Source organism: Pristiophorus japonicus, chromosome 2 (assembly GCF_044704955.1).
Source record: "Pristiophorus japonicus isolate sPriJap1 chromosome 2, sPriJap1.hap1, whole genome shotgun sequence".
In the NCBI taxonomy this organism is placed as follows: domain Eukaryota; kingdom Metazoa; phylum Chordata; class Chondrichthyes; family Pristiophoridae; genus Pristiophorus; species Pristiophorus japonicus.
In genome coordinates, this window is record NC_091978.1 from 313,678,714 (window position 1) to 313,697,164 (window position 18,451).

Genomic DNA, 18,451 nt, shown 5'->3' on the forward strand with positions numbered 1-18,451 from the left:
GCTAAAGCTATAAAATAGGACAATAGTATTTTTGGGTTTTAGAAATAGAGGCAAAGAATACAAGCATAAAGAGGAAATTATAAATTTGTACAAGGCACTGGTTATGCCACAAGTACTGTGTGCAGTTTTGCATACCCCATTATAGAAAGGACATTAAAGTCTATGGCAAGTGTATGGCATTGATTCACCAGGATGTTGCCAAGGATAGGAAACTATTATTATGAAGAGAAACTTAAGGTACTGGAACTATTTCCACTGTAGCAGAGAAGGCTAAGAGGAGAAGAGGTTTAAGAATGATGAAGCATTTTAATTGGGTGAATAGAGAAACACTACTCTCTGGTCAGTAATGAGGTGGTCATTAATTTAAAATTGTTACTGAGGGAGAGAGGAGAGAGGTTAGTAAAAGATTCTTTGTCTAGAGGACTGGCGTAGCATGGAATGTTGCCACAGGGAGCAGTTGGGGTAGAGATCATTGCATAATTTAAGGAAAAAAGTGGATAAATATTTGAAGTAGAGAAAAATACCTAGCTATGGGGACTTGGCAAGGTTGTGGGATTAGTTTTGGATTACTCTAACAAAAAACCAGCATAAATACAATGGGACAAATGACCTCCTTCTGTGCTGTAAATCTATATGGTTTTATGGATCTAATTCAACGTGGTGAGAGATCCCCATGAGTAGGCAATCTTGTACTTCTTGGCCTTAGCGCTGTGTGAAGCATAACTGCAGAGCAGTGTGAAGCCAACTTTCAAAAGTGCTCAGTGGTCCAATGCACCTCTGAGGTCCTTTATAGTTGTACTTTAGAGGTTTTTATTAATGTTTAAAGAAAATAAGTGCTCTTGCTAAAGCTCTCAAAACATTATAAATTTACTGATAGTGGATCAGAGTTCAACCTAAAAATCTAAACGCATGCATCAGCTTTTTTCTGAGTGCAATTTACAGACTACAATATGTGCTTTGTATGCTGCAGCTGCTGACCACAGTGTTAATATGTGGCTTAGTAGGTCTTATTTTAAACATTTATTTAAAGAACAGCAATGTGACCGAGTCTTTTTGTACCATGGTCAAAGGATATAATTTGTAGAGATATATTTGTGTATTTTTGAGGAATATATGCTTAATACATAGTAAATAAATTTCCATTTTTCAGGTTATATTTTGACAAGAAACAATACCATCCAATTTAACTAGCATTTTTCATGGTGTTCAGTAATACTGATATTGTTTCACAGTTCATAGCATCATATGAACACATGAAGGGGTCGAAATTGGTGGACATACCGCCCACGGACTGCCGACATACCCCCCCAAAATCGCAAAATTGATTAAAAAAATACCTACATACCGCCCACCGGAAAATTCATCGGCGACACACCGTCTGCCCACACGGAGCACCCAACGGACCGCCCAAAATTCCAACATTGGTAGCATCCCGCCGACATACCACGGGAGCTGCACACCGTCTGATGGTATGTCGGCGCTATGTAAACTGCAATGTTCCTCCCCCCAGCGATCAATTCCTGCCCCCAGTGATCTATTTCTCCCCCCCTCCTTCCCCCCAGTGATCTAATCCTCCCCCAGAGATCTAATCCACCCAGAGGAACCTAATCTTCCCCCCAGTGATCTAATCCTCCCCCGAGAGATCTAATTCCCCCGAGAGATCTAATCTCCCCCAGAGATCTAGTTCTCCCGCCCCAGAGATCTAGTTCTCCCTCCACAGAGATCTAGTTCTCCCTCCCCAGAGAGATCTAATCCCCCCAGGGAGATCTAATCCCCCCCCCAGGGAGACTAATCACCCCCAGAGATCTAATCTCCCCCAGAGAGATCTAATCCCACCCCCAGAGATCTAGTTCTTCCGCCCCAGAGATCTAGCTCTCCCTCCACAGAGATCTAGTTCTCCCTCCCCAGAGAGATCTAATCCCCCCAGGGAGATCTAATCCCCCCCCCAGGGAGACTAATCACCCCCAGAGATCTAATCCCACCCCCAGAGAGATCTAATCCCACCCCCAGAGAGATCTAATCCCACCCCCAGAGATCTAATCCCACCCCCAGAGATCTAATCCCATCCCCAGAGACCTAGTTCTCCCTCCCCAGAGATCTAATCCCCCCCCCAGAGATCTATTCCGCACCCCTCCCCCCCCCACCACCAAAAAACACGAAAATAAATAACTGTGTAAGTATTATAAATAAATCAAAAACACTGCACAAAACAATTAAAAATCTAAACTTACCAGAGACACTTTACCTGCAATCCGACATCAGCAGTCTCAGGCCTCCGGACTGCTCTTCTGGGGTGGGGTTGGCGGAGGTCGATAAAAGAGTGCGCGTGCGTAGAACTCGGGACCCAAAGAGTCCCGAATCCCAGACAACTTACCCTGCACCGCCAGAGTAGACCATCCGTCGCACTCCGCTGACGCACCGCTCAGGATTGCCTGGACCAATGTTGCCAGCACTCTGCCCCAGCGGTACCGGGCGGTGAAGATTGACCGACCACCGCGAGACCACCGAGAATTGGGCAGTCCACCAAAGTCGGGCCCTTTGTGTTACTGCCTTATAACGTATCACTTTTACCATTTCAACAATATTACATATTTATATTTATAATCAAGATTTTAGTTTAATTGTGAGCACATCAACTTCTTTTCTACTGATTTGATCAGATTCTCCTGGAATAACTTGAACTTTGTGATAGTTCTACTGTTACTCATTTCCATGATCATTCGTCTGCTTAAACCTCCCAAACATTGAGTCCAAGTACTTTGTTGCTTTCTCTGCTTTTGCAATATCTATTTTCTATCACCACATTTGAAACAATGGCTTTCTGAACATTTGTAATGTTGAATATTAAAATAAAAAATAAAAATTTGGAGGTGGAAAAGGCAATTATGAAACAACTTAAATGTCAGTAATGGTTTATTATTAAATGTCGATATAGATTTATAAAATGTTTTGTTTTTGCAGGTCTAAACCTTGTCGCTTTCATAGTGATAGTCTTTTCTTATGGAAGTATGTTCTACAGTATTCATCAAACAGGTACAATGGCAACAGAAATCAGCAACCACATTAAAAAGGAAGTGACCATAGCCAAGCGCTTCTTCTTCATCATCTTCACAGATGCTCTTTGTTGGATTCCTATTTTCATATTAAAAATTCTGTCTGTACTTCAAGTAGAAATACCAGGTAAGTCATCTAATACTCTCCATTTAAAGACCCAGATTTTTTTTTCTTAGCTGTCTACTTGGCTTATAAACACCTCCTGAAGTATTGTGAATGTGGATTGGACCATGTATCAGCCAGTAGAGGGCGCCCACAACCAAGTGCACTGGTAAGAGACGGGAGGAAGATAATTATACTGGCAAAACACATTGCAGAATATGTCACTAATACACCGCATTGCCTTTTTTTCTGAAGTTAAAAAATTCCACAAATATAGAAAGTCCTTTTTTTCTGCTTTGTACTGTAGAGCTGAATTATTTCTCCAGCTTTCCCGAATTATATTTTTCTTCAACAAAACATTCCTTATTCCATTTCTTTCCTCATATTGGAATTGTTATTTTCCCAACATCATAATTTTAAATATTGACTTTTATTAATTAAAACGGAGTAGTAATGCTTTTAATTTCTCATCTAAGATGGAATTGTTAATTCTAAATACAAATCAAGTAAGACATTTAACAATATTTAATTGGCTTAAATGCGCACATACCTGTTTATTTATTTAAATGATTAAATTCCCTTAATTGTATAAAACTTCTCCAATTTGGGGGAAAGCTCTGTTCAGCATAGTGGCATTACACTAAAAAAAATAAGAAATTTAGGTTAAAGACAGTTATCATTTCACTCTTAAAATCAATCAGTTGTTATTCCTATATAAAAACTTAGATTTCAAAGGATCTGACCTGATGACATTGATTTCCTTCATGGGATTCAAGAATAGGCTGAGCCTGTACATCTCACTCTGTATTAGTAAGGATTTAGATACTACATTAAAAAAATGGCTTTAAAAAGTCCTCATTATTTGGTAGATCTTTTCATCAGTTATATTTAATGAATAGCCACTAAAGAGAAGAGATTGTGCTTTCTATTTGCATAAGATTTATATGATTAAGGTCCAATCCATTAAATAAGCAAGCAGACACATGCCACATTTATATCTATCAACATTCATTCAGGTCTGCAATAACTGAGCTAAGCATAATTCCCTAGGACTACCTTGAGTCAATCTAGTAACATGAAGTTATTATGCTCAGTTAAAACCAGTATAAGATTTGCATCAGCTTCTTTATACCGGTTTCTTGCAATCTCTCACTTCCCACATTTTCCCAAAGGGCAGGAAACTTAATTTTACTTTTCAACTGCTGCATGTTTTTATAGATAACCTTTATCTTTCCCTGGCCAAAATGATAGGTGAATATGTAGATCCTGAGCCACTAGCCATGACTGTCTGCAACCATTTCCTAGTTGAAGCTCAGGGTGATATATCTCATAGTTTTCACTCCATCCCTGAGTGAAATTATTTTTGCCGCCCTCCCCCTCGCCCCCCCCCCCCCAAAAAAAATAATTTTTAGCCTTGTGGGCAATTACTGGCATGAATATGGATTACTCTGGCATCACATTCATCCACTATGTCCTAAGCTACTATGAGACAAATGTTTTTATTCTGATATATGTCTGAAGTAAATAAATCAATGCTGTTTATATTGGATTTTTTGAAGTCCCTTAGCTTCAAATTCATTATAAACATTGATTTTTCAGATGCAACATATACGATAAACTGAATCCAAATCTGTGTGAAATGTGAATATGCTCTGATGTAACCAAATCAGTAACAGAACACAGTTCCCAATGCAGAACTGTATACGCCGGAACCTTCTTCCCCTACCATTCCCTCTGATCCCATCCCTTCTTCCAATCTCACTCCCTGCCGTGTCACTATCCCCTCTGACCTTCCTCTCCCTGACCCCAAATGATCAGTCTTCAGCAAAGGTCTGAGCTTCATCCCCTTACCTCAATGAATTTCGAGCTTGGCACGATGCTGAGCTCTTTTTCCGCTGCCTTTGCCTCCCTGCCCACTTCTTCGACCAGGAGTCTTCCCCCCGCACAGCTGACCCTTTCTCACGCTTTCAGAATTCTTGCTGTACCTGGACCCCTCCCTCTGGCCTCTTACCCTCTCTAGATCTTTTCATTGCAAACTGCCGACAGGACATCGGCTGTCTATATTTGTCTGCTCCCTCACTCCAACCTATCTCCCTCTGAAATTGCAGCACTCCATTAGCTCAGATCCAACCCCAACCTTGTCATTAAACCTGCTGACAAGGGTGGCGCTGTTCTTGTTTGGCGAACCGACCTCTACCTTGCAGAGGCTGATCGCCAACTCTCTGACACCTCCTCCTACCTCCCCTGGACCATGACCCCACTACTGAACATCAAGCCATCATTTCCTAGACCGTCACTGACTTCATCTCCTCTGGAGCTTTTCCCTCCACAGCCACTGAATTCATAGTTCCCCAACCCCACACAGCCCACTTCTACCTCCTTCCCAAGATCTACAAACAGGACTGCCCCGGTAGACCCATTGTTTCAGCCTGTTCTTGTCCCACAGAACTTATTTCTTCCTATCTCGACTCTATTTTTTCTCCCCTTGTCCATTCTCTTCCCACCTACATCCACGACTCCTCTGACGCCCTCCATCACTTTAACAGTTTCCAATTTCCTGGACCCAACTGTCTCCTTTTCACCATGGGCATCCAATCCCTCTACACTTCCATCCCCCATCAGGATGGCCTGAGGGTGCTCCGCTTCTTCCTCAAGCAGAGGCACAACCAGTCCCCATCCACCACCGCCTGGCTGAACTTGTTCTCACATTTGAACAACCTTTCCTTTAACTCCACTCACTTTCTCCAAATTAAAGGTGTTGCTATGGGAACCTGCATGGGTCCTAGCTATGCCTGCCTTTTCGTGGAATATGTGGAACATTCTTTGTTCCAGTCTTACTCTGGTCCCCTCCCTCACCTCTTTTTCCAGTACATGACGACTGCATCAGTGTCATTTCCTGCGCTTGCCCTGAACTTGAAAATTTCAATCACTTTGCATCCAATTTCCACCCTTCCCTCACCTTCACATGATCCATCTCCGACTCGTCCCTTCTTTTCCTCGACTTCTCTGTCTCCATTTCTTGGGATAGACGTTCGAGCAGTATCCATTATAAGCCCACTGATTCCCACAGCTACCTGGACTATACTTCCTCCCACCCTGCATCCTGTAAGGACTCCATTCCATTCTCCCAGTTTCTCCGTCTCCGTTGTATCTGCTGTGACGACGCCACCTTTTTGCACTAGTGCCTCTGACATGTCTTCCTTTTTCCTCAACTGAGGATTCCCCTCCGCCGTGGTTAACACGGCCCTCGACAGTGTCCGTTCTATTTCCCGCACCTCTACTCTCACCCCTTCCCCTCCCTCTCAGTACCTCAACAGGGTTCCCCTTCTCACCTTTCATCCAACCAACCTCCATGTTCAACGGATCATCCTCCGCCATTTTCGCCTCCTCCAGCGTGATCCCACCACCAATCACATCTTCCCCTCCCCTCCCTTCTCAGTATTCCGAAGGGACTGCTCACACCGCGACACCCTGGTCCATTCCGCAGTCACCCCCCGCACTCCCTCGCCTTCCCACAGCACCTTCCTGTGCTAGAGCAGGAGATGCAACACCTGCCTTTTTACTTCCTCCCTTCCCACCATCCAAGGCCCCAAATACTCCTTCCAGATGAAACAGCAATCTACTTGTACTCCTTTCAATTTAGTATACTGTATTCACGACGTGGTCTCCTCTGCATTGGAGAGACCAAGCATAGATTGGGTGACCGCTTTGCTGATCACCTCCATTCAGTCTGTAAGCGTAACCCCGAGTTTCCGGTCGCTTGTCACTTTAATTCTCCACTCCACTCCTACTCTGATATCTCCGTCATCGGACTCCTCCACTGTTCCAATGAAGGTCAACGCAAGTTCAAGGAACAGCACCTCATCTTTCATTTAGGCACTTTACAGCCTTCTGGACTCAACATCAAGTTCAACAATTTCTGAGCATAACCTCTGGTCATCTTTGGCTCCCTTTCCCTCCTCCCCACCATCTTATGATTTTTATCTTCTTCTCTTTTGTTTTCTTTTTGTCTATAATGGCAGCTGGTCAATACTACGCCATTCACATCCTATCCAGATTAACCTTTTTCTAACCTCTATCATAATGATTTCAATTTGGATCATCATCCCTTTTGTCTCTATAATCTCTCCTGCCTTCCACCCTATCACGGACTTTCCCTTTTGTTCTTTCTTCCCCTCCCCCTTTCAGTGCTTAAGAATGCGCTCTTTTCGAACATTCGGCAGTTCTGACGAAGGGTCATCGACCTGAAATGTTAACTCTGTTTTTCTCTCCACAGATGCTGCCTGACCTGCTGAGATTTCCAGCATTCTCTGTTTTTATTTCAGAACTGTACACTATTGCTCAAAAAAAAAACATTACTTTTAGCAGACTTTTTTTCTGTATTTGTTCACTTTTTTCTTCAAAGCTTTAACTCAACAGCATCATTCGTTTGGAATTCCTCATCAAACTATATACTGAGTAATCAAAAACAGGGAAACATTCAATAAGAGCGCACGAGAAAGAAGAGCAGCATATCATAGAATAGTACAACACAGAAGGAGGCCAAACAGCCAATCGAGTCTGCACCGGCTCTTTCAAAGAGCAATCCAGTTAGTCCCACTGTCCCGCTCTTTCCTCATATCCCTGCAATTTTTTCTCCTTCAAGTGTCTATCCAGTTCCCTTTTGAAGGCTACTATTGAATCTGTATCCACCACCCTATCAGGCAGTGCATTCCAAATCCTAACCACTCATTGCGTAAAAACGTTTTTCTTGATGTCGCCACTGGCTCTTTTGACAGCCATTGGAAACAGTTTCTCTACATTTATCTAAACCCTTTATGATTTTAAACACCTCTATCAAGTCTATCCAGTCTGTCTATGTAACTGTAATCTCGCATCCCTGGAACCATTCCAGTAAATCTCTTCCATACCCCCTCCAAAGCAGTCACATCCTTCCTAAAGTGTGGTGCCCAGAATTGGACACAATACTCCAGCTGGGGCCCAACTAGTGTTTTATAAAGGTTTAGCATAACTTCCTGGCTTTTGTAATCTATGGGCTGGATTTTGATCAAAAACCGCCACCACCGGATTACCACCCAAATGATTCAATGATCGGCAGAAAATTAATTAAAAAAATTTTTTTAAATCCGCCCGGCGGGAAAAATCAGTGTTTCACATGGATTCTCGGCAGAAAACGCGTTCCTGGTCAAATTTAGTCAGAAGCTATGAGTTGGGCCTGGAGAGGGGGGAAAACACAAAACATATTTTTCAAAAAAAAACATAAAATAAAAAAATCAGAAAACATTCACAGAACCCTTTTCCAGTGAATAGCTGCAAAAGAATTCTTTTTTTTTAAACTTTCACTTAGCTTTTTTTGCAGGGTTTCATACCTACCACCGATCGAAGGGCTGCTCCAGCTGGTTTCTCCTCGGCGTTTTTTTCCCCTCAACTACGGATCACCGCTACCACCAAACTCGGGCGGAAGCAGTTTTTTCAGTGTTGCACGCCGGCGGTCCGCTCCCCAGCGCTATTTCGAAACCGCCGGCGGAACACTTTGATGAAATTACCACCGGGTGTTTATTCAACGGAAAAGAGGAATACGGCCTAAAAACGTGGCGGAAAGGCTGATCAAAATCCAGCCCTATACCTCTACGTATAAAGCCCAGGATCCCGTATGCTTTATTAACTGCTTTGTTAACCTGTCCTGCTACCTGTGCACAGACATCCCCAGGTCTCTCTATTCTTGCATCCCCTTTAAAATTGTACCATAGAGGGGGAATAAGTTGCATTTACATTACTTACTAACTACAAGATATGTGATTCACTTCTTCCACATGCATACTGTCAGTGTAAATGAATTAGTTTCCAAGTATCTCCTGCAAATAAGTGGAACATGCAGATTATCAATTGGCAAAGCAGAACCCACTACAACATGGAAAATGCAAATTATTAACTTAGAAATTAACAAAACTAAGACTTATATTCAAATATTATTTAATCTTGTTGAAAATTTATACTTAGAACAGTAATACGGATAAAGGCCAATCCATTTTATGTATATATATTTTGAAAGTAGCTAATAATCTGATTTACATGTGATGAAAGTTCCAGTTAGTTGCATGAAATGAAGACAGCAGACATGAATTTATGCTATTCGGGCCACAAAGATTGAATTCAGTGGGCCTGGGATAATTGAATTGAATGTAATTTTCCAGGGTTTTTAAATGTATTCTCAATTTTTTTTTGTATTTTCTAACCAGGTACCATAAGTTCATGGGTGGTCATATTTATATTGCCTATTAATAGTGCATTGAACCCAATCCTCTACACTCTAACAACTCGACCTTTCAAGGAAATGATACTACAGTATTGGTACAACTATAAAAATAAAGGATTCGTAAACAAACAAAGCCAAAAAAACTATGCACCATCATTCATCATCTTGGAAGTGTGGCCATTGCAAGAGACTATACCAACAGTAGGAAAAAGTGAACTTTTACAAAATCCTTCAGCAGTTTCACTGACTCATGAATCACCATGAAGCTGAACTCTTACACAGAAATTGCTTTTAGAAAATTTTGTATCAAAAGATTTAGCACAAGGTGGGTATGTAATATCACAAAGTGATCAAGTTTGGCTGAAGACCTGGGGATCTGGCTGAAAACATTGCCAAGATTATAGTAAAAATAAAGTTTCATCTTATTTATTTATTTTGCCTTGTGGCAATTTTGAGACAAATTTTGACTGCATTTGGTGTAACTTCCATACTATATGTAAAAATGAGCACAGCTGTTTGATGTGTTGTCATACATCTTGTTTACCAAATTTTTACCTCAAAATGACTAACAAGTGACTTGACCCATGTTTTAATGAATTGTTTTGGTGGCTTTGCACGTTGCATTAATACATTTGTATAGATCTTTTACTATTTAAATAAATGCTCTATTTGTATGAAGTACAGGTGTATACTTAATATTTCTTAACTGCAGGTCATAGCTACGGTAATACCAGAGACCTCACTGTGATCTGTCACTATTCAGTTTGAATCATTACCCTACATATTCTTTTTGTGGATGTTGCTCAACCAGTATAATCCATATGTGTACATGTAAAACTCATATATTTTGGAAAGTCAATTATCATCCTCAATGTTGCAGCACTGCAGCATATGGACAATGTAGATCAATCTACATGATCACCTACCAGCCTCTGAATGACAGGCTGTGGCAGTTCTCTTCAGGTCACTATCGTTTACCACTACCCTAGTTTTTTGGTTTAAAAATAACTAGCATCTTAAAATCAGTGACATTCCCCACCTTCAAAGATTACATCTCTTAATCAAGCACATTACTGTACTCCTATGTAAAAACTGTTGTGAATGTTTAACAAGTGTAATTTAATATTTATTTTTCATTATTATGGATACTTCATTGTTGCACAGGTTCAACAGTCTGGGAGTAAAGCATGACCTAGAGATATTAACCTCATGAACCTGTATTTGCAATCAATTTAGAAAGGTTCCAGCCAATAACTGGGCCAAGTATCTAGTCGAAAGCAATGTTGTAGGACCTTCATCTGCCCAGCGTAGTAGCGCAGCCCTGGCACTAGTATTGCAATCACTTTTGGCTATAAACCAAATCCGTGACCTCTATCACCTAGAAGGCCAAGGGCAGTAGGCGCATAGAAACACCACCTCCAATTTCCCCTCCAAGTCACACTCCCTGGCTTAGAAATATATCGCTGTTCCTTCATCACCTGGTCAAAATCCTGGAACACCCTCCCTAACAGCACTGTGGGAGTACCTTCACCTCACGACTGCAACAATTCAAGGAAGCAGCTCATTACCACCCTCTCAAGTACAATTAGGGATGGGCAATAAATGCTGGCCTTGCCAGTGATGCCCACATCCTATGAATTTTAAAAAGGCTTCAGTCCAAGCGCTTTCATCCTGGCTCCCTGCAACTTGCCACATCCATGCCTATTATACCTCTTCTTGAGGCGCTCCTCACCAGCAGATAATGGTCTGTACAGATGAGAGATGGCTACTGCATTGAGCCTCTCTCACTATAATCCACTCTATGTGCAGATTCAGTTATGGTACAGCCTGGACATAATATGGTACCACTAGACATGTGGTGATGGTAAAATGGTGACGGATACGTGGTGATGGGTACAACCAGATGATGTTGCTACGAGTACTCGGCACAAACCTGCAGTTTGAGAGTGATGGTCATTCGACATTGATCCTGTTGTTGATCAGTGTTGTTCATGTCTTCCACAAATCAGAGTGGCCCTTTTCACGGACAGTGCTGCTCTCCCCAGCTGCAGATGGGGAGAAAATGGTCACTGAAACTCTCTTGCTCCATCCTATGTCTGCTAATCTTCTGCAGTCAGCTGGCCAGTCAACCATGTGGTCAAAAGACAAAACAACAATGAAGCTCACTAAAATGGACTATGAACCTTACCTCCTGGAATCTACTGACGCATGGGCAGAGAACTTGCCAGATACAACAATGACATAACTGCTCTCAGCGAGGCCCGGTTCCCTGATAACTCTTAATTTCAAGGTCAGTGCTGGCTACATCTTTTACTGCATCATCAAGCCAGTAGTTGCACACAGGCACTGTCCCTATCCTGAGTGAAGCCAGCACTAAATTGCTAATTGATAAGCAAAAGCTTTGGAATACTAGGACCATTGGAATCATCTCAACTGTCCCTCTGCAACATCTGCTGATGTGCTAAATGGCATTCCACAACTACCTCTACAAAATCAGCTTACCACCGCCATCACATCAAGCAACTTGACTATTTCCACTTTTGCTGTCTATGATGCATCATGTGGCAGGGTAGGGTACCCAACGCTGATATCCTCAAGCACTACAATATAACAAATCGAGGCCACAATCAAAAAGGTCCAGTTGTGTTGGTCTGGACAATTCATTCACATCCTTGATTATATAATTCCCAAAGCTGTGAAATGGGCAGGTGAGACACTACAAAGTACTTCACTCTGCTTCACAAAGTGAAATACTCAGCCACCTTGAAATATTAACCCCAACACGTGGGATGTCATAACGACTGAGCAGAAAGGCATGTCTGCCAGGCCAGTTTGAATGAATTTGCTGCACAATTGAGAGCTGACTGCTAAGCACCTGGCCCACAAAGCACCTCACCTGGCTTTAAATGTGATACATGCAACGTCATATATGCCTCCAGGATCAGAATATTCTGCCATCAGTGCACCCATAACGGAGATTCATCCATCGATTCGAAGTCTCTCATACCAAGGTAAATTTACACATTTGTGCTCCTTGTACATTGCTGGAAAACATGAGGAATTTAAGTAAATAATACCCTTGGATTTCAGGTCTATTCCATTTTAATGGTCCAAAAATCTTTGTAGGTATACACCTATATACATAGAAAATGGGTGCAGGTGTAGGCCATTCGGCCCTTCGAGCCTGCGCCATTCAATGAGTTTATGGCTGAACATGCAACTTCAGTACCCCATTCCTGCTTTCTCGCCATACCCCTTGATCCCCCGAGTAGCAAGGACTACATCTAACTCCTTTTTGAATATATTTAGTGAATTGGCCTCAACAATGTTCTGTGGTAGAGAATTCCACAGGTTCACCACTCTCTGGATGAAGAGGTTTCTCCTCATCTCGGTCCTAAATGGCTTACCCCTTATCCTTAGACTGTGACCCCTGGTTCTGGACTTCCCCAACATTGATAAGAACATAAGAACATAAGAATTAGGAACAGGAGTAGGCCATCTAGCCCCTCGAGCCTGCTCCGCCATTCAACAAGATCATGGCTGATCTGGCCGTGGACTCAGCTCCACTTACCCGCCCGCTCTCCATAACCCTTTATTCCCTTATTGGTTAAAAATCTATCTATCTGTGATTTGAATACATTCAACGAGCTAGCCTCAACTGCTTCCCTGGGCAGAGAATTCCACAGATTCACAACCCTCTGGGAGAAGAAATTCCTTCTCAACTCGGTTTTAAATTGGCTCCCCCGTATTTTGAAGCTGTGCCCCCTAGTTCTAGTCTCCCCGACCAGTGGAAACAACCTCTCTGCCTCTATCCCGTCTATCCCCTTCATTATTTTAAATGTTTCTATAAGATCACCCCTCATCCTTCTGAACTCCAACGAGTAAAGACCTAGTCTACTCAATCTATCATCATAAGGCAATCCCCTCATCTCTGGAATCAGCCGAGTGAATAGTCTCTGTACCCCTTCCAAAGCTAGTATATCCTTCCTTAAGTAAGGTGACCAAAACTGCATGCAGTACTCCAGGTGCGGCCTCACCAACACCCTGTACAGTTACAGCAGGACCTCCCTGCTTTTGTACTCCATCCCTCTCGCAATGAAGGCCAACATTCCATTCGCCTTCCTGATTACCTGCTGCACCTGCAAACTAACATTTTGGGATTCATGCACAAGGACCAATGGTGAAGCACTGGAGGCGTGTCCTGCACAGTTGGAGCTGTGAGCAGTGAGAGAAGGAGCTGCTGCTTTAGCTCCTGCCTTGGAAGGCCTGGAGTGAGCCCTGAGACCAGCCCAGGAATAGGGGGAAAGGGCTAGCTTGCTACCCATTCAACATCCGGAGGGAGAGGAGGAGCGCAGAAAAATTTACCAACTTTACCACAACTACAGAGATTTGGAGAGAGGGGGAAAAAAAAACAACAACCTGTGTGGAAGGAGGGAGATTCTATAACATTCTACAAGTGGGTGTTGGTGCATTTCCCCTAAAAGACTTTGTTGTATTGGTGGGAGGAGGAAAGAAGACCACTCGAGGGCCAGAACATCGCGGGGGGTGTGTGTGTGTGGAAGTGTGTGTGGGGGCCTTGCTTACAACTAGGCCCCACACACAATTGAAGCACCCCTCCCCCATTGCCTAGCCTGGGATAGCTGGAGCTACCTGGCTGAAGAATATTTAAGTACCCTAATTAAACATCGTTGGGAGTGTGTGCCTGGGTGGCTCCAGCTACCCGAGGTGAAGACATCTTCTGCCCTCACCCGAAGACCACCCCAAAGACTGTGCTTTTGTGTTTGCCATCTGGGGAGTGCACCCACCCATTGCTGTGAGAGGAGACCTGCCCTCGCAGCCTCCCTCTTTCCCACACCCCCTTTTCTCTATCTCTCTCTCTCTGTCTCTCCCCTCTCTCTCTGAGAGCCCTTCCTCCTAATTTAAAAAAAAACAATTAAGACACTGAGCAGAGGGAACAAGGCCCATCCCCAATCGTTAACTAGGGGAGAGGTGTGCCTCTTTCAGAGCTCCCTCTGCTCAAAACACAAACGAGGCCAATAAAGACCATTAAGGCCTGTGACTTTGGGGTGGGTGTAGCCCTTAAAGGGACCCCGTGATGGCAACCCCATCTACGCCGGTGGCAGGGCCAGCGAAGACATATGCGCAGGCGGCATCCACAACCACGGCACCTCCTGGGCCACCTGCTGCCCTGCCACCATTCAGACTTATAACTAAGAAACACGGGGTCAAGAGCTACACTCACCCCACAATGAGCATCGAGGAGTGCGTGCGGGCGATGGCTGGGGTAGTCGGCCCCTCGGCCATTGTCGCAGCCTCTAAGATGTCTGGGAAGGCTGTGTTCTTCCTGGGGTCGGAGCGGGCGGTGTCCCTGGCCCTCGAAAGGGGGCTCACGGTGGGCGGGACGTTCCTGCCGGTGGACCCTCTCGAGGCCACCGCGCAGAGGGTCATCATATCGAACGTCCCGCCCTTTGTTCCCGCTGAGCTCCTCCTCCCTCATCTATACCAACTGGGGGAGGTAAGGTCGGGGATTAACCCCATACCGCTCGGCCTCAGGGAGAACAGCCTGCGCCACGTGTTCTCCTTCCGCCGCCAGCTCTTTGTCCGGCTGGCGAGGGAGGAGACGACGGAAGGGCATTTTAATGTGGTGCACGAGGGGACTGCCTACCGCGTCTTCTGGACGTCGGACGGCGTGCGGTGCCATGCCTGTAGGGAGGTGGGGCACGTTCGTAAGAACTGCCCCGCCTCCAAGGCCGCCAAACCACCGAGGGCAGCCAAGGCTGGCGCCGCCGCCACCCCTCCCCCTAGTTGCGTCCGCGTGCCGGGAGCCGTAGGTGCGCGGGCATCGTCGGAGGCCTTTGTTTTCTCGGCCTCCGGCGGGGGGGAGGGAGAGCGTCCGACCGGAAAGAAGGCGCGGAACAAGACGAAACATCTAGAAGCGGGTCCCCTCAGTGCGCCAGAAAGTTTGACCACCGCGCTCAGCAAAACCCAGTCACCGACGAGCGCGGGGTGCCCTGAGCCCATGCCCGAGCCCTTGACCAATACCGCAGAGGGGCTCGGGCTCGGGCAAGATAAGGAAAAGGGGGGGGCGGAGCGGGAGGCCTCGGCAGACATGGAGGTCTCCCTGCCTCCGCGCACCCCCGGGAACAAAAGGAGGCACCGCCCCAATGAGGCAGAGGGGGAACAACATCCCTCCGCGGAGGAGTCGGTGCCCGCCGCGTGTCCCGCGTCCCCCACCAGCGCCCCCAAATTGCGCTGTAGGCGCGAGGAGTCTGTCCCCGGGGAGGGTGAGACAGTCGAGGCTGCCCAGCCGCTGCCTCCCGGGGATGGCGTGGAAGATCTGCCTGTCGTGGGGGGCGTGGGGCCAGCGGAGGAATGCGTAGCTGCCGGGTCGAGCGTCCCGGGGACTGAGGCGGGCGGGGCCGAAAAGGCCGAACCTGAGCCCGCCCAGCCAATACCCAACTTCCCCCGGGATTTGCTCGACTCGGCAGAAACTGACACTGCAAACAATTTTAACATACATCCACACGCTGGGCCGGGGGGTGGCGGCGGGGAGGGGGAAGAACAACAACCCTCGCCCCCTACTTTGGAGCTGAGGGACTTGGTGGACCTGGAGAACTTCCTAAACCAGGTCTCTCCGTGCTCCCCGGCTCCTGGGGCGGAGGAGGAACCCCTTCCGCTGTCGCTTCCCGACCCAGCACCAATTTTAAAAGAGCCCAGTGGGGACTCCTCTGCCGACGATCCTGGGGGTGGGAGTGGGGCAGAGCCAGGGTCGGATGGAGCGGCCGGGCCGTTTGCCGTACCTCGTGCGGTCGACGGGCCGGCTGCTAGCGGCGACCTCCTGGAGGGGGACAGGGACTCGGTGGGGGACGCGGGTGAAGATCTCGAGTCCATCGCCAGTGAGAGGCGGTGGATCTGCTCGCGTCCGCCGCTGAGACCCTCCTCATTCCCGCAGAGGAACTCCGGGACTTTTTGGTCCAGTGCCGGGGTCGCCGCGACCAAGCCCGTCTGGCCCTGGAAAGATGGTCTGAGCCGGTGTTGCTCGTCGCTTCCGTCCGCGCCGCCGCTAAAACCATGGCCGCGGGCGGGCCCTTATCAAGGACGCAGGGCCTTGAGCTGCGCCGGCTCAAAAAGTTCCTCGCTGGGCTGCTGAAGGAGTGGAGGTCAACAAACGACTCCACTCCCCCCCCACAATAGGTTAGGCAAAGGTTGCACTATGCTCTAGTCATGAAGATAACCATAGCCAGCCTCAACATCAACGGCAGCAGAGAAGCACGCCGTAGATTTAACAATTGTTCGCTCCTGCGGGAGGGGAAATATGCGGTGTGCTTCCTGCAAGAAACCCACACCGTTCCGGGAGACGAAGCCACGTGGCTCCTGGAATGGCAAGGAGAGGTCCGCATGAGCCACCTCACCGCCACTTCTAGTGGGGTGGCCATCTTGCTGGCCCCGCATTTTCAGCCGGAGATCTTGGGGGTCGAGGAGCCCGTGCCAGGCCGCTTGCTGCACGTAACGGTTCGCCTGGGGGACGTGCCACTCCATCTCGTGAACGTGTACGCCCCTCAGCCCGGCCCGCAGCAAACGCGCTTCTTTGAAGAGGTGTCCGCTCTTCTTGGCTCCGTCGACGTCGGCGACTGCATTGTCCTCGGGGGGGATTTTAACTGCACCCTCGAGGCGAGGGACCGCTCCGGTGCCCCGCAGTGCATGACGGCGATGGAGAAGTTGAGGGACCTGGTCGGGTCCTTCGACTTGATGGACGTCTGGCGAAATCTCCATCCCGACTCCAGCGCCTTTACTTGGGTGAGGCCTGGAGTAGGATGGTCCAGAGTCGACCGCATTTACGTGTCTCGGGTGTACGTTTCTGCGTCCCGGCGGCCTCCATGCGGCCGGTGCCGTGTTCGGACCACCACCTGGTGTGGGCGGAGCTCGCTTCGCTCCGCGCGAGGACGGGATCCGCGTACTGGCATTTTAACAACCGGCTGCTGGAGGACGTGCGTTTCCAGGACTCGTTCCGTCGATTCTGGTCCGACTGGAGAAGGAAGCAGGGGGGCTTCCCCTCCTTGAGGCTATGGTGGGACGTGGGCAAGGCTCACGTCCGCATCTTCTGTCAAGAGTACGCGAGGGGGTCGACCAAGAGGCGGGCAGCCAGGGTCGGGCGCCTAGAAAAAGAGGTGCTCGACCTAGAGTCCCGTCTCGGTCAAGTCGTCCAGGACCCGGCCCTGCGGATGGTGTATGAAGCGAAGAAGGCCGCGCTGAAGGACCTGCAGCTCGTCGGGTCCCGAGGCGCGTTCGTGAGGTCGTGGATCCGGTTCCTGCGGGATCTGGACCGCGGCTCCCCCTTCTTCTCGCTGGAAAAAAGGCAGAGTGTCCGTAAGCAGCTCTTGACGCTGCTGGCCGACGACGGCTCTCTCGTCTCGGATCCGGAGGGCGTCAACAACAGGGCCCGTGAATATTACGGGGCCCTGTTCTCTCCGGAGCCGTCCAGCGAGGAAGCGCGTAGAGTCTTGTGGGAGGACCTGCCGAAGGTCAGCCCTGAGGGCGCCGAAAATCTAGAAGCTCCGCTAAGCCTGGCGGAGCTGACCGGTGCCCTCGACCGGCTCTCGAGGGGAAAATCCCCGGGGCTGGACGGGCTGACCGTGGAGTTCCACAGGGCGTTCTGGGACGTCCTGGGGGGCGACTACTCGCGGGTCCTGGGGGAAAGTCTGGCGACCAGGGAGATGCCCCTCTCTTGGCGCAGGGCAGTCATCGTCCTGCTGCCTAAGAAGGGCGATCTCCGCCTCCTTAAGAACTGGCGCCCGGTCTCCCTCCTCAGCACGGACTACAAAATCTTCGCCAGGGCGATGTCTGCTCGCCTTGGTGCCGTGCTGGACCACATGATCCACCCCGACCAGTCCTACACGGTCCCGGGCCGGACAATCCACGATAACATCCATCTGGTCCGGGACCTCATCCATTATTCCCAGGAGGCTGGTCTGTCGGTCACCTTCCTATCCCTCGACCAAGAGAAGGCGTTCGACAGGGTGGATCACGACTATCTGCTCG

General features: G+C 47.5%; 1 protein-coding gene across 1 annotated transcript in view; it reads left to right on the forward strand.

Annotated features, from left to right (window-relative positions):
• Positions 1 to 11,571, forward strand: part of rxfp1 (relaxin family peptide receptor 1) — a 173,643-nt gene extending 162,072 nt beyond the window's left edge. The window contains 4 exon segments of the mRNA XM_070862488.1: positions 2,962 to 3,180; positions 9,396 to 9,670; positions 9,673 to 9,737; positions 11,526 to 11,571. Of these exon segments, the coding sequence (XP_070718589.1) occupies positions 2,962 to 3,180; positions 9,396 to 9,670; positions 9,673 to 9,737; positions 11,526 to 11,571 (605 nt within the window).
• Positions 11,572 to 18,451: the final 6,880 nt, after the last annotated feature.